This window comes from Austrofundulus limnaeus, unplaced genomic scaffold (genome assembly GCF_001266775.1).
Source record: "Austrofundulus limnaeus strain Quisiro unplaced genomic scaffold, Austrofundulus_limnaeus-1.0 Scaffold407, whole genome shotgun sequence".
NCBI lineage: Eukaryota > Metazoa > Chordata > Actinopteri > Cyprinodontiformes > Rivulidae > Austrofundulus > Austrofundulus limnaeus.
In genome coordinates, this window is record NW_013952809.1 from 345307 (window position 1) to 359270 (window position 13964).

Genomic DNA, 13964 nt, shown 5'->3' on the forward strand with positions numbered 1-13964 from the left:
ACCTCACTCAGAGCTTGCTCATTTCAGATTTACGTCAACATTCGAACAGCTCGTCCAAGCAGGAGATACACAGCCTCAGGTAGAGTTTTATTAAAAACAGACACAGCTGCTGGGATTTAGCACAGACTTGTTTATTTATTTGTTTATTTGTTTATTTATTTTCTCTGGCTTTAACCTTTTGCCCTTCAACAAGTCAGGGGTTGCAACTGCCAGAGGAAACGCATCTGAATCCCATAAAGCTGCAGCTTTTAAACATGTTTGAGAGTCCGACGAATCGCGGAGATTAAAAAATAATTTCATGAATTATTTATTTGTGTTTGATCGTTTTATTTTCCCACATCAGAACAGAATAATATCGCTCCAAAGGTTTTAGCTACTCCACTAAAAACAGGGTTTTCGTATTTTGGAATCCAACGTTCACTCGTCTTCCGTGACCAGGTTTCACCCTCAGCTTCCAGCTCTGGCTCAGATTTACACTCAGAGAATAAAAATCTTTTTCATGTGGAAAAGATTAGCTTGCAAATCCTGAAGTTACCGGTAAAAACCAGCGGGTGGCGCTGCAACAAAGAGCCTGACCTCTGAGGGTAGCACAGTTAAGTTACTGATTTATAAGTCTTTTTCAGTTCAGTGAAAACAAAGTCGATGATAAATAGGATTTGAATGCATTTCCTGCCTTTTCCACTCCTCCTCTTCTCAGCTCTCTGAAGTTATCAGAAAATCCAACTTTTTTTTTTGTGTAAAACCGATGAAATCAAACCACACAATCAACCAGAAGATGATTCACTGAATAGTTTGGCTGTGCCGCTACCTAAAAAGGATCCAAGAAAAAGAGTCTTTGCTTTGAAAACTCCTACCAGATGGAGCGGATGAGCTTCAGTGTGGGTTTCTTTATGTAGCCCACTTTACTGCGCTGCAAATCACCAAACGTGGACCACTTAATGCTCAGATGTAAGCCGTCTCGAAGAACAATATTGTTACCAGTGAAATACGACTTGATTCTCCCACTACAGATAAAACTCTTCCCCTTTCAGGCTCTCTTGCAGCTCCACGGAGCGTAGATCGTGGATCATCCGGACAAGGGGTGCAAAAGAAAAGAGAGAGAATTCCACGATCTGCCTCTGCGGCCCCCCCGATAATCTCCCCGCCTGTGTTCGCCTCCACGAGAAGTCATGCATCTTCTTTTGTGTGGCTTCCTCGCTCATGTAAACTGCTTCTGGTTGAGGTGCGGCCTGCAGCCCCCACCCCCCCGCCTCCTCTGCAGTTCAACAAAGACAAAAGGCCTCTCTGCTGCCGCCCGTACCCACAGCTGTGATATGGCTCAGCGTGTGTTTACCGTGTGGGACCCGCTGAGCCGTGTCGGGATTATTTGGATCACTGTGGCGTTTCTCGCACGATGACAATCTGATAGGAATAACGAGCCTTCCCTCTGGCCTCTGAGCCGGAGGAAAGGTCACAGACGTCTCTGGGAGCAGTTTGTTTGAATCCGTTGACTGATTTATGAGACAACTGGCCGAGCCCGAAGTTTTGAAGACATCAGCTGCAGCTGAGTGTACGTGTTGGGGTTGAGTCTCAGCTACTACCACGCTGAATCTGAACTCTTTCTTTAAAACGGAATGAAATCTAACTATTTTTTTATGTTTAACAAGCTGTGGTGGGCATTATGAGCCAGGTTGACTCAAGAAATTGATCGGTTGTAGAAATATATTACTAGTAAACTCTGTAGTGGTTCAATGTACGTGTTACTTCTATTTTTCTGTCTGTACTCAACCAAAACTTGGTAATTTAACTTTCAAATGTCATTTCATTAAGTCTTGAAACTACCATCAACACCTAGATTACTACTTTGCCTCATCTGGATTGTTTGTACTACTCATTGTCTAAATCTGTTTAATGCTACTGTATTTTATGTATATTTTTCTTTTCTACAATGTAACTTTTGTGTCAACTACCCTGTGACGTGTGCTGCTGACCTCTTGACCAGGTCACCCTTGGAAAAGAGATCTTGATCTCAATGGGCTCTATCTGGTTAAGTAAATAAAGGAAAAAAAATTGATGAGATATTCTGCTAACACAACAGACAAATGAATGCACACTTGTACGTACATGTACACACAGCAAACACTAATTAATCCTTATTTGTCCATTGGCTGCAGCCAACTGTGATTGACAGAAGAGCCGACCAATGATCTCCATGAACACAAACACATATTTGTTTTTCTATCCTCGTGGGGACTTTCCTTTGACTTCCATTCATTTTTTTAGTCATTAAACCCCTTACCCCAGTCCCTACCTAACCCTAAAGACCTCCACAAACTCCCTCTGGAGTTTAACTGTCAACGCGCGGTCATGTGGTTGTTTGGTGTTCGCTGTCATAGCTCCTGAGACTCACTGTGCCCAGCTCCTGGGAAACCCCTTCCCCTTGAGGTATACATCACTGCATGGGGTTTCTTCATGCTGGAGTCTACACTCAAGGAAAAAAAAGAACTCTGAAATCCACTGTTATTTGTCCACAAATCTGTCCCAATTAAAGTGACACACTGCATGAACAAAGTCTGGGTTATTTCCATTCATGAGTTTTGGGACATTTTGTTATCTTTATAAATGTGTGTTTTAGGTACAACAGTTGGATTCTGGAAACTAGTAGCTGAAGCAAAATAAGCACCCGAGTGCTTTCAGCAGTGGTGGGCAGCGCTAATTTAAGTTTTAGTTCCGCAATTTTTAAAGCGCTAGTCAATTTATTTAGGTCCGCAAATTCAAAAGCACATATGCTTAATAAAACTTAGCGGAAGCTAATATAAAGCGCAACATAATCTTTGTTTTCCAGAAAATATTCAGGTAAGAGAAAAGTCAGCACTTTACTGCCATCTAGTGGTAAGATAATATTATTTAACAGATTGGCACATCATCGCAGAATGGGGAGGTGATTCATTGAAACAGACTTTTGAATTATGGTTGTAAAACAAAAAATAGTTGTGGATTGCTAGTTCTGCTGCTTCTTGGTCATTTTCTTTTGTTTATGGCAGAGCTTCAGTAAGAAAACATGCAGATATATTAATAAATTCAAACTGTTATAAAACAGAAGCAACACATTGTGGGAAGGCTACAGGACACAGAATAGGAACTCCGTTCTTTTCAAAATAAGAGCGTGAATTTAAACTGTTCCATGTTTCTCTCTTTACTATTATTTATTTATTTAATATTTATTGCAGCTATGTTCCTCAGAGAGAGGAGGTATAAACTGCACAGCTGAGCGTGTTTCTGCAGATCAGAACTGCAGTTAGATTGTCACCCAGTGAAGAAATCGTTTGCTTTCTGCCACGCAAAGAATTGTGGGAGAGAAAACCTGACTGAGGAGGGTCACTGTTAAGTAGAGACGGCTTTCCCCTCCAATGTTCAAGAAAATGATGACGAAGTTATAATAAATTATGTGGCTACAGAAAGTAGTGAGACTAGATGGCTTTTTAGCTTTGCTGTAGATGAAATTGATGTTTGAATGTGAAACATTATTGGTGATTAGCGCTACTCAATTCTAAATTTATAAAGAGCAAATCAGCACATCATTTTATGAAATTAGTAAATCCCCTAAAGCGCAAAAGAGAAATTTAGGTCTGCAATTAGTGGATTCTCGCTTTAGGGGACTAGTGCCCGCCAATGGCTTTCAGCATAAACAAACAAGCTCACGGACCTCCGACCAACTTCTGAAAAATTTTCACGGACGGTTGTGACAAGAAGGGGCAGAAAACTTGAAGCTGTGACAACGAGTTGTTTGACAGTTTGAATATAGTATGTCCCAGCCTTGCTATGTTGCCATCAGCTTTTTAAATTCTATTTAGTTACCATAGTTTCAATATTGATTATTCTTTTAACATTTTATGTCTTATCAAAAATTTAATCTCATTTTATCTTGTTTTAATGTGTTTTATCTAAGATTTATATGGTCCTACCTGATTTTTATCTTGTCTTATCTTACCCTGATATTGTTTTATATTGTTCTACTGTATGTCTCATGTCTTCTGGAACGAAGCTGACCCACTTTCACTGTAATCAAATTTACCTGCAGGTACAAATAAAGTTGAATGGTTGTATGTGGAAGCATTAAAATTAACCCTCCCCACCCAAAACCAGCCTTTAAACTCATGGGAACCAGGCAGTGGGTCCTCACAAGGCTGTGTGTACAAGGAAAATGATCAACACACACACACACACACACACACACACTCCAGTACAAACTCAAACCAGGGTGGAGGAGTTCAATCTGGAAATCAAACCTCCTGATTTTATCACCTCGACTCAGGAAATTTATCTGTGTGCTGCACGGCTGTAAAAATATTTCACTTGGGAGGAGGAAACAAAGACACAACACAGACCGCAGCTTTATCAGGAGGAGCACCTGAGAATCGACACAAACCCCCAGAGCAACAACGTCTCTTTGTGCTACGCCCGATGAACGCTTAAAACCCAAAACTCAGGAACGTTTCTTGATCTGCGCACGTGCGTCAGCGAAAATCTGAGCCCGCCTTTTTTTAATCGAGGGACACGAGAAACCACCTAAGAGGAAGGGGAACTGGGTGGGGGGCGGAAAACAGAAAAGGGAGTTGGAAATCTTTGGTTTGTTTTATTTGTTTCAAGCCGCCTCACCTCTCCGGCTACAAAGAACAGCAGCGGCGTCTCCTCCTCCTTGGCCTTATACTTGGCCATGAGCTTCTCCGCTATTGGCTGAATCAGCTCCTTGGCCGGCTCCAGCTCACCTTCCTCCTCAGCATCTGAAGAAATCCAGAGGAGAACAGTTAGAGGATGGAGTTTTGAAGTGTGAAACAGACGGACTCACTCAGTTTTTGTTTCACCTAAAGCGACACCAGAGGGCTCTCACTGTGAAGATCAACTCTGTGCATCTTCCCTTTTCTTCTTCCTTTTATATCCTCATAAAATCTGCTCTGCATTCCTGTCCTTGCTTCCACTATGCTGGGACGCACACGTGTAACTCAAAAGGTTGAAGCTTTTCTCACACTTTCAGGGTCCTCCACGTAATAAATGTCACTGTATTCTGTCAGAGCCCCACCTGAAGCCCTCATAAAAGCCGACTCACCCACAAACAGGACGAGGCAGGGCCCCTCGTGGAGCTGCGCGGCGTTGGACTCGTTGAGCTCCAGCACGGGCCGCGGGTGCCACGGGAAGAGCCGGCACTCGGGGTCGTTCAGCACCTCCACCCGGCCCTGTCGCGTGATCACGTGACCCTCCGAGTCCAACAAGATCAGCGTGGGAATACCTGCGGGGCAGGGAGGGGAAAAGAAAGTGACGCGAGTGGAAAGGTAAACAGAGGGGCGGGAGGAAACCAATGAGAGTGTGGGAGTTTAACTCGGGTCATTTCCGTCAATTATCCCTTCACGGTGCAGACGTTTCCCCTCTCCCGCTGAGACTTTAAAGTGTTTGTGGAGATTTTTGCCCCTCTTCAGACCCGTTTCACTTCTGTTCTAACCACTAACTGAACCTCCTCTAACCGTTAAACTTATCGAGTAGACTCAGAGGTCCGACTGAGTCAGCGCCTGCACATGTGCACTGAGCTCAGCTGCAGCGAACGACCCATCCTCCCTGCATTCCTCACATTCCTCCCAGGATAAACCTAGAAGCCAGCTCCGGCTGACCTCATCATCAACAGGCCTCCGAAACGCAGGGGGTGGAAGAGACAAGGCTCTGAAGCAGAGACGCTGCACTTCCGCACTCAGCTAGACGGTTCACTCGATAACTAATCCACATTCCTCGGGCCGGAGGGCAAATCTGTGCCGCTCCGCAGCCTCTGCGTTCAGCTTCATGACGCGACTCAAACTGGTAACATGAAAAAAACAAAAGCCCAGCTGAGACGTCCGAGGTGTGAAGGTACCTTGTATTCCATAAAGTCTGTTGAGTCGTGACCTCCGAGCCTCGTCTGAATACGGCACGGCCAGCCACGGCATCTCGCTGAAGTACTGCTGAAAGGACTCCTCCGACCTGGACGGAACCAAAAATAAGAATCGGAACGTGTCGATTCGGATCAAAGCACAGAGAAAAATTATGATTTGCGTCTCATTTCCTGATCTGAACTTTACCTGTCAGCGCTGACGAACACGATCTCAAACTTATGGCCCATTTCTTTGACGATTCGATAGGATTCTACCAGAACCCGGGTCAAACTGCGACACGGTGGACACTGCAGGAGAGGAACAGAAAGGATTGGGAATTATTTCCCAGATCTCTCCCACCGTTTGTCACTAAACACATTTCCAGCAGCTGCTAATCGGTTGTTGTTTTGTATCCATATTCCTAAAAAAAAGTAATAATCCTTCCACAATACTCTAGATTAGGGAAATGTTTGCTCTGCTGTGTGTGTGTGTGTGTGTGTGTGTGTGTGTGTGTGTGTGTGTGTGTGTGTGTGTAGAGGGTGGCATTAGGATGACATCAGTGTGTCGAGGCAGCAGGAAGGAAAACAGACCAGCCTTAAAGTTCAGTGGTTCCCATGCTCTCAGACTTCCTTCCCTTAGGTTATCTTGAACAAAAAGTAAAATACAACAACAACAAAAAACATTGATAATTTAGTTAAAACAATTAGGAAAACTAATGTAATTCAGTTTGTTGTCCCATAGACATTTTCATAGTATGTTTAAATACTTCAATCTGCTTTTATCAAGATTTCCCGGTCTGCATCATAGTAATTGAAATACCTTTTAAAGCGCATATAACCTCACTTTTTTACACATTTTTACTTTTAAAATGATGATGGCGACATATAGTAATACTCATTTCCATGTCAAGAACTGAGAAATACTGTATGTCAATAAATGAAGTAATGATGAGTAAAAGAACAAGGCAGCTAAAAACAATGTGGAAGATAAGATTTTAGATTACATTAGGATGACATGAGATGGTCATAATTTTAGAAAATGTTAATTTTTGTGGCAGAGGGACTTCAGAATAGAAAATACAAAAAGGAAAAAAGGATGGATGTCCTATCAGAGAGTGGTAAATATGGATTATTATTATACTCTGACTAGACTGCATGTGGAATGTTCTCTTATTTCAGGTTTTTGGACTAAAATCTTAGAGGTTTTGAAGGCCTGGTCCTGCTCGACCATCCCTCAGACTTCAGATTTGTGTTTACTGGGAGACCGATTGTTATGGTCGGTCTTGTGACAACATTCAGGATCCTACTGAGACAGTGGAAGACCACAGAGTGGATGGGGCTGGGTGCATAAGCCTTTACATTTGTTTATGCTTTTCATTCTTTTGTTTAATATTTTCTTATGTTCTAAAATCAATAAAAAGCTTTAATTAAAAAAAGAATAAGGCTTCATTGTTGATATGAACCTGCAGCACAGAAAACAAATATTGAGGGAAGTGAAAGAAAATCTGCAGCTCAAACATGAGTTAATCTGATATTAATACACCGAATTCCCAATAGACACTTTTCATTAAATAATTGACTGTTTTTCTGTTAGAAAGAAAAAGAAAAGTCTCAAATTTACAGAAAAGAGGCTGATTATGACTTTAAGACTGTTCAGATTGCATTTAATGTACGCCTGCTCCTCAGTGAGCTAAAAAGTGCATTTAAAAAAAACTAATCTGCTTTGAAAACAGTGAATAACTAATTAATGTTATTACTATCCAGATTTGTAGACTTTCTGGCACTAAAACATGACGTTACGTGCCCTTTAAAACTATAATAGCGGGTTTGTCAAACACCATAAAGGAGTGGAAACAAATCAGCACAACACCGATAATATCACTTTATTAAAAGGAGCAGATCTGAAAGTGCTCAACAGTTGTCCTGCTGAAACCAACCTGTTCAGGTTTTAACAGCCTAATAATATTTTAATTAGATGGTTCATTGTAATTCCTGCTTCTTAAAGTGGACACATCTGGTGTGATTGATCCGTGAACACAGAGACGACAGCGTGAAGCAGTAAAGCCTTGATCGCTTCACCTCTAATTAAATACTTCATATTGTGTTTTCTGCTCGCTGCTCAGCGTGGCGTCTGTGCGATTGTCTTATCAAACCTTTTACTGTGTTTTTGTTGTTGTTAATTACCAATGAAGTGACTAAAGGACGATCGTAACAAGCTTTTGTGAAAGTAAACAGAACTTCGCCCGAGTGTTTTTCTGCCACCAACCCTTTCCACAAACAAAGAGGAAAATGACAGTGGAGGTGCTGTATTTTTACGTTTCATGAAATGCCGTTAATAACAAGCAGATGTGGCTGAATACCGAAGAGGATTGTGGTGCAACAACACGATAAATAAGCTCCTGTAATGAGTCCTGTTGAGGATTTATTGTACTGCGTTTGGGCACACTCAGGCGTGGGGCTGAATCGTCTCCGGGGCTGCGGCTCTGACAGCTGCGGTGACGACTCGCATCTCATCAGTAACGGTCTGCTGAAGACGGAGCCAATCATCACTGACTCATGACCTCCGCCGCCTATCAGCAGGTCCAGCACCGAGACGGACAAAAGCCCGGGTGTGGTGACCGACGCAGAGATAGTCGACCGCTGCTGGTTGTAAACAAACACAATGGAGTCGCCGCAACCTTCCTGCGCCTCCGTCTTATCGTTTACCTCCAGTCTTAGTCCGATTTGCAGCCATTTACACAAAATTTAAATGCCTGGGAAGTAAAAAAATAAAATAAAATAAACCCTGAGATTCTCTTTGTCTTCTTTCTGCACTCACCCAGTGTGCTGAGAAATACACTCCCACATAGTGGCCCTCCAGAGAGCTGCTGTCTGTCGTCTGCCTGTTGTTCCTGAGCAGAGGCCCTGCCACCACCTCCGCAAACGGCTTCGGCCCCCAGGGGAACTCCAGGCCTGAGCAGGGCAGGAGAGGGGGGCGATTAGGGGAGGGGGTAACAGAGAGGAGAAACACGGGAAGAGATGACTGATGCGCTGCACAGCTAGTGTCAGGATGCTAACATGCAGAAAATATTTTCCATTCTTTTGACGAGGGGTTCTGTGGAAAAATTCTGAGCAGTCAATATGTTACATGCTGTAGATACAGTGGTTTGCAAAAGTATTCATACCCCTTGAACTTTTCCATATTTTGTCACATTACAACCACAAACATAAATATATTTCACTGGAATTTAATGTGAAAGACCAACACAAAGTGGTATACAATTGTGAAGTGGAAGCAAAATTTTACATGAATCAAAACATTTTTTACAAATAAAAAACTGAAAAGTGCGATGTGCAAAATTATTCAGCCCCCCTGAGTCAATACTTTGTGGAGCCACCTTTTGCTGCAATTACAGCTGCAAGTCTTTTCGGGTATGTCTCCACCAGCTTTGCACATCTAGTGACTGCAATTCTTGCCCATTCCTCCTTGCAAAACAGCTCAAGCTCAGTCAGATTGGATGGAGAGCGTTTGTGAACAGCAGTTTTGAGATCTTGCCACAAATTCTCAATTGGGTTTAGGTCTGGACTTTGACTGGGCCATTCTAACACATGAATATTCTTTTTTTTAAACCACTCCATTGTAGCTTTGGCTTTATGTTTAGGGTCGTTGTCCTGCTGGAAGGTGAACCTCCGCCCCAGTCTCAAATCTTTTGCTGACTCCAACAGGTTTTCTTCCAAGATTGCCCTGTATTTGGCTCCATCCATCTTCCCATCAACTTTGACCAACTTCCCGGTCCCTGCTGAAGAGAAGCACCCCCAGAGCATGATGCTGCCACCACCATATTTGACAGTGGGGATGGTGTTTTCAGAGTGATGTGCAGTGTTCTTTCTCCGCCACACATAGCGTTTTGCATTGTGGCCAAAAAGTTCAATTTTGGTCTCGTCTGACCAAAGCACCTTCTTCCACATGTTTGCTGTGTCCTCAACATGGCTTCTGGCAAACTGCAAACGGGACTTCTTATGGTTTTCTTTTAACAATGGCTTTCTCCTTGCCACTCTTCCATAAAGACCACATTTGTGTAGTGCACGACTAATTGTTGTCCTGTGGACAGTTTCCCCCACCTGAGCTGTGGCTCTCTGCATTTCATCCAGAGTCACCATGGGCCTCTTGGCTGCCTCTCTGATCAGTGATCTCCTTGTTCGGCCTGTAAGTTTAGGTGGACGGCCTTGTCTTGGCAGGTTTACTGTGGTGCCATACTCTTTCCATTTCTGGATGATGGATTGAACAGTGCTCCGTGAGATGTTCAAAGCTTGGGAAATCTTTTTATAACCTAAGCCTGCTTTAAACTTCTCCAAAACCATATTCCTAACCTGTCTGGTGTGTTCTTTGGACTTCATGATGCTGTTTGCTCCCCAATATTCTCTTAACCAACATCTGAGGCCGTCACGGAGCAGCTGTATTTGTACTGAGATTAGATTACACACAGGTGGACCCTTTTGAGTCATTAGCAGTCATCAGGCAACTTCTGAATGCAATTGGTTGCACTCAGGGAAAAGGGGGCTGAATACTTTTGCACGTCGCACTTTTCAGTTTTTTATTTGTAAAAAATGTTTTGATTCATGTAAAATTTTGCTTCCACTTCACAATTGTATACCACTTTGTGTTGGTCTTTCACATTAAATTCCAGTGAAATATATTTATGTTTGTGGTTGTAATGTGACAAAATATGGAAAAGTTCAAGGGGTATGAATACTTTTGCAAACCACTGTAGACGGACAGTTTGCGTTTAATTTTGACTGGATTGATGAGCTAACAGCTAGTCTGAAAGTGGATAGTTTTTGATTTTAAAATAGCTAAAATCTCAGAAACATCACAGTGGTTTATGCTACTGCTATAAACCTTTAGACAACTGTTAATTTTGAGTTATTCCAGCAGAAATATTACAATATTCTGGTCAGAAGTACTGGAAGTGGAGCAGATGCTGTTTGCACTCGCAAATAACGATAAGATTCTTCATAAATATCCATGAAATCTAAAATTCACAGCAACTTAAAAGGTGTAAAAAATTGTATTTGCTTAAATAGATATAATATGTGAAAAACGAAACACCTTCATATAATGTTTGGCATCACTGCAAAGTTTGCCTTTTTTAAATGACCGTTTGGACCTCCTGATGACATCACTCTAAACCAGGGCTATTTAAATAAATTGCTCAGGGTAGAATGATAACGTTTGAGGAAACACTGCATTGTATAAAAATAAAGTATTTTTAACATATATTTTGTTGCATTGAATTATAAATTTAAAATTTCATTTGATTTAAAATTTATTTTTCTATTAAAATAAGTAGAAAAATCTTTTGGCAATGAGGCAGGCCGGACAGAAGTCACCTGCGGGCTGGATGTGGCCCACGGGCCACCAGTTCAATAGCCCTGCTCTAGACCAATAAAATTAGAGTTTTTAAACCAAACTATTTGTTGCCAAACCAGCTGATAAATCACCAAATTTTAAGAAGCTTTTGAAGCTTTTCAGATGAAGATTTTGAAAATAATAATGATAGTTTAGAAATATGGTTCATTTTGCCAACATTATGTTCAAGATTGGAGCCACTCAGGTTAGCCAGAGCTTATCTGTTCAGTCAAAATTGAAATATTTCTACAAAGATAGACAATTAAAGCACTATCTACATCAGGTAAGACATTCATTCATCTTGTGTAACGGTTAGTTTGAACCTATTAGTTTGTAATTTTAATATGTAACATTTATTTATATACATTAAATAGGTCAAGTCGTCTTAAAATTCTGAAGACATTAGGTTGAAACTTTAAAGTAAGTCGTGATAATAAGGAACAAATAGTAAAAAAAGAAGTTGTTTGTGATATGTGCTTTTAAAAACACTAAAAGCTCTGAACAGAAAAATAAATCTGTTTTATTGAACACTAAACCTCTCCAGGAGATGAGGGCTGCCAGTAATGTCTCCCTCCTGCTCTCGTTCACACTTTTCATTTCCTTCTCAAGGTGTTTTCATTGTTCCAGCCTCAGATGCATTTTGGTGCGGCCGAATTAAAAAGCCTGGAGGGGGTTAATAATAAATAAAACCTGGCATGGCCGATCATAATGGCCTCTTTATGTCAGCGCGGTAATCTAGTGCTTCATTAGGCAGGGAAGACATGTCTGCGCTGCACTGGTGCACCCTTCCTTTGTTGTCCTGATTGTAAAAGTGCACTCCATCTTTATGCTGCAGGCCTTTCACTCAGACTGAAAGAGAGAGAGAGAGAGAGAGAGAGAGAGAGAGAGAGAGAGAGAGAGAGAGAGAGAGAGAGAGAGAGAGAGAGAGAGACAGGGGCTCTGAATTGCTCACTCGCCCCCCTCCTAGTTTCAACCTGCAGGCGGCAAACTTTTAACTGGCCTTTTTCCTTCCCTCAGCTGCTGGAGATAAATTATATTCACTGACAAATACAGAAACCAGAAACCATTCACACAATGATGTTAAAACTTATCACATCTAGTTTGTAAAACAGTAGAATCTGCCTTTTTCTCTTTCTCACATCGCTTTTTTTTTAAAGCTGACCAAACTGGGTATTAAGACAAGTTGATGATTTTCTCAGCCACGTTACAGGACAGGAATTCAAGAGGATTCGTGTTTTTTCTTCATCTCCACTTCAAATGGTAAAAATTGTAGGTCTGTCAGAGAAAGGACTGAGGCGTGGACGCTACAATGATCACAGAGCCCATAATTATAGTAGCATCAACTCAAACAAAACACACAAGGTGTGTGAAAAGATATAAATCTTGAGCTGCTGTACTTATATTTTGATTTACTTTCTCTTCTTTGTCTTACTCATTTGCTTTATCATTGTTAATTTGCATTTAAATCAATGCTTAACTATTTTACGGGTTAAGCTTTCAAAGCTCAAATAAAATGTATGAGTGGATCAGACATGTGAGGATGAAGGCCTGCAGTCTGGCTAAAAGGTCTGTTCCAGTGTCTGTTTGTGGTTTTCTGTTGAAATAATCCTCAGTGCCCCAAAAACACAATAAAACTTTATTAGGAAAACAGACACAACAGAGCAGTAAAGACATTTTAAAACATTACGTCATCCCCGTCCCAGAGACGGAACACATAGAGAAACAAGAAGGTCGTAGTCGCATCAGAGTTTCCATCATCTTCCTCCAGCTTCTTGGTTTGTTCTCCACTTCAGTTTATGGGAACCAGCTCCAAACTGAGATTTGGGATCTTTTTTTTTTTAAATGTTATTTACCTTTATGCATTTTAACACACTGTCTCTAAATTAATTTTCTGGACGTTTAACTCTTAATTTCCTTACATTAATCAGCAAAAAGTTGTTATTTAAATTAAATGTTTTTTTTGGCTTTTGACTGCAGTTAATACTCATAAATATACATTTCCTCACAACCATAGAGCTAAATAACATTAGACTGAGTCCCATCTATCTCGTCTACCGTTAGCATCTGTAACAACATGGAGGAACAAAATGGTGACCAAACAGGGCGTCGGCTCACAGCCAACAGCAGCTGTTTGATTAACAAGCCCAACTGGATCTGTCATAAATTATCTGTAATTTTTTTTAGAATAAATTATCATAATTGTTATTATGTTAATTATTCAACAGTCATGTAAAACAGCAGATACTACAAGAAAAATACATAATTTATATGTAATGATCTAAACCAGACCTGAAGTAGTTAGTTGGAAAATGATTACTTCAACAAGTAATAATGTATATTTATTATTTCTTACTGTCATGAATATTAATAAGAAATGTTAACCAGTCGACACTTAGAAAATTTTCTCTGTATACCTGGTTATGAATGAAACTCTCAACATAGCTAAACATCTTCTCAACAGGTCAGATTTGTCTAACAGAAATTTATAAATAGTCTAATATATAACATTATAATACACTGTGTAAATATTACATACATTAGAGGCTAAATCAGCTGTAATATTTTATAGTTTGTGTTAAATTGTAGCAAGATTCAGTAGAGTGCTTTATGGTGCGTTCACACCGAACGCGATTTCAGCGTCAGGAGCAGCAGGTTTACATACAAAGTCTATGGTGGACGCGCTTCAAGCAACGTCGGGAA

General features: G+C 41.0%; 1 protein-coding gene across 1 annotated transcript in view; it reads right to left on the bottom strand.

Annotated features, from left to right (window-relative positions):
• The window catches only part of nxn (nucleoredoxin), a 71543-nt gene that overhangs the window by 3416 nt on the left and 54163 nt on the right, over positions 1-13964 (bottom strand). The window contains exons 3-7 of the mRNA XM_014024091.1: positions 8694-8827; positions 6084-6184; positions 5879-5985; positions 5087-5266; positions 4639-4763 (exon numbers count right to left, since the gene is read on the bottom strand). Of these exons, the coding sequence (XP_013879545.1) occupies positions 4639-4763; positions 5087-5266; positions 5879-5985; positions 6084-6184; positions 8694-8827 (647 nt within the window). The remainder of the gene's footprint in view (positions 1-4638; positions 4764-5086; positions 5267-5878; positions 5986-6083; positions 6185-8693; positions 8828-13964) is intronic.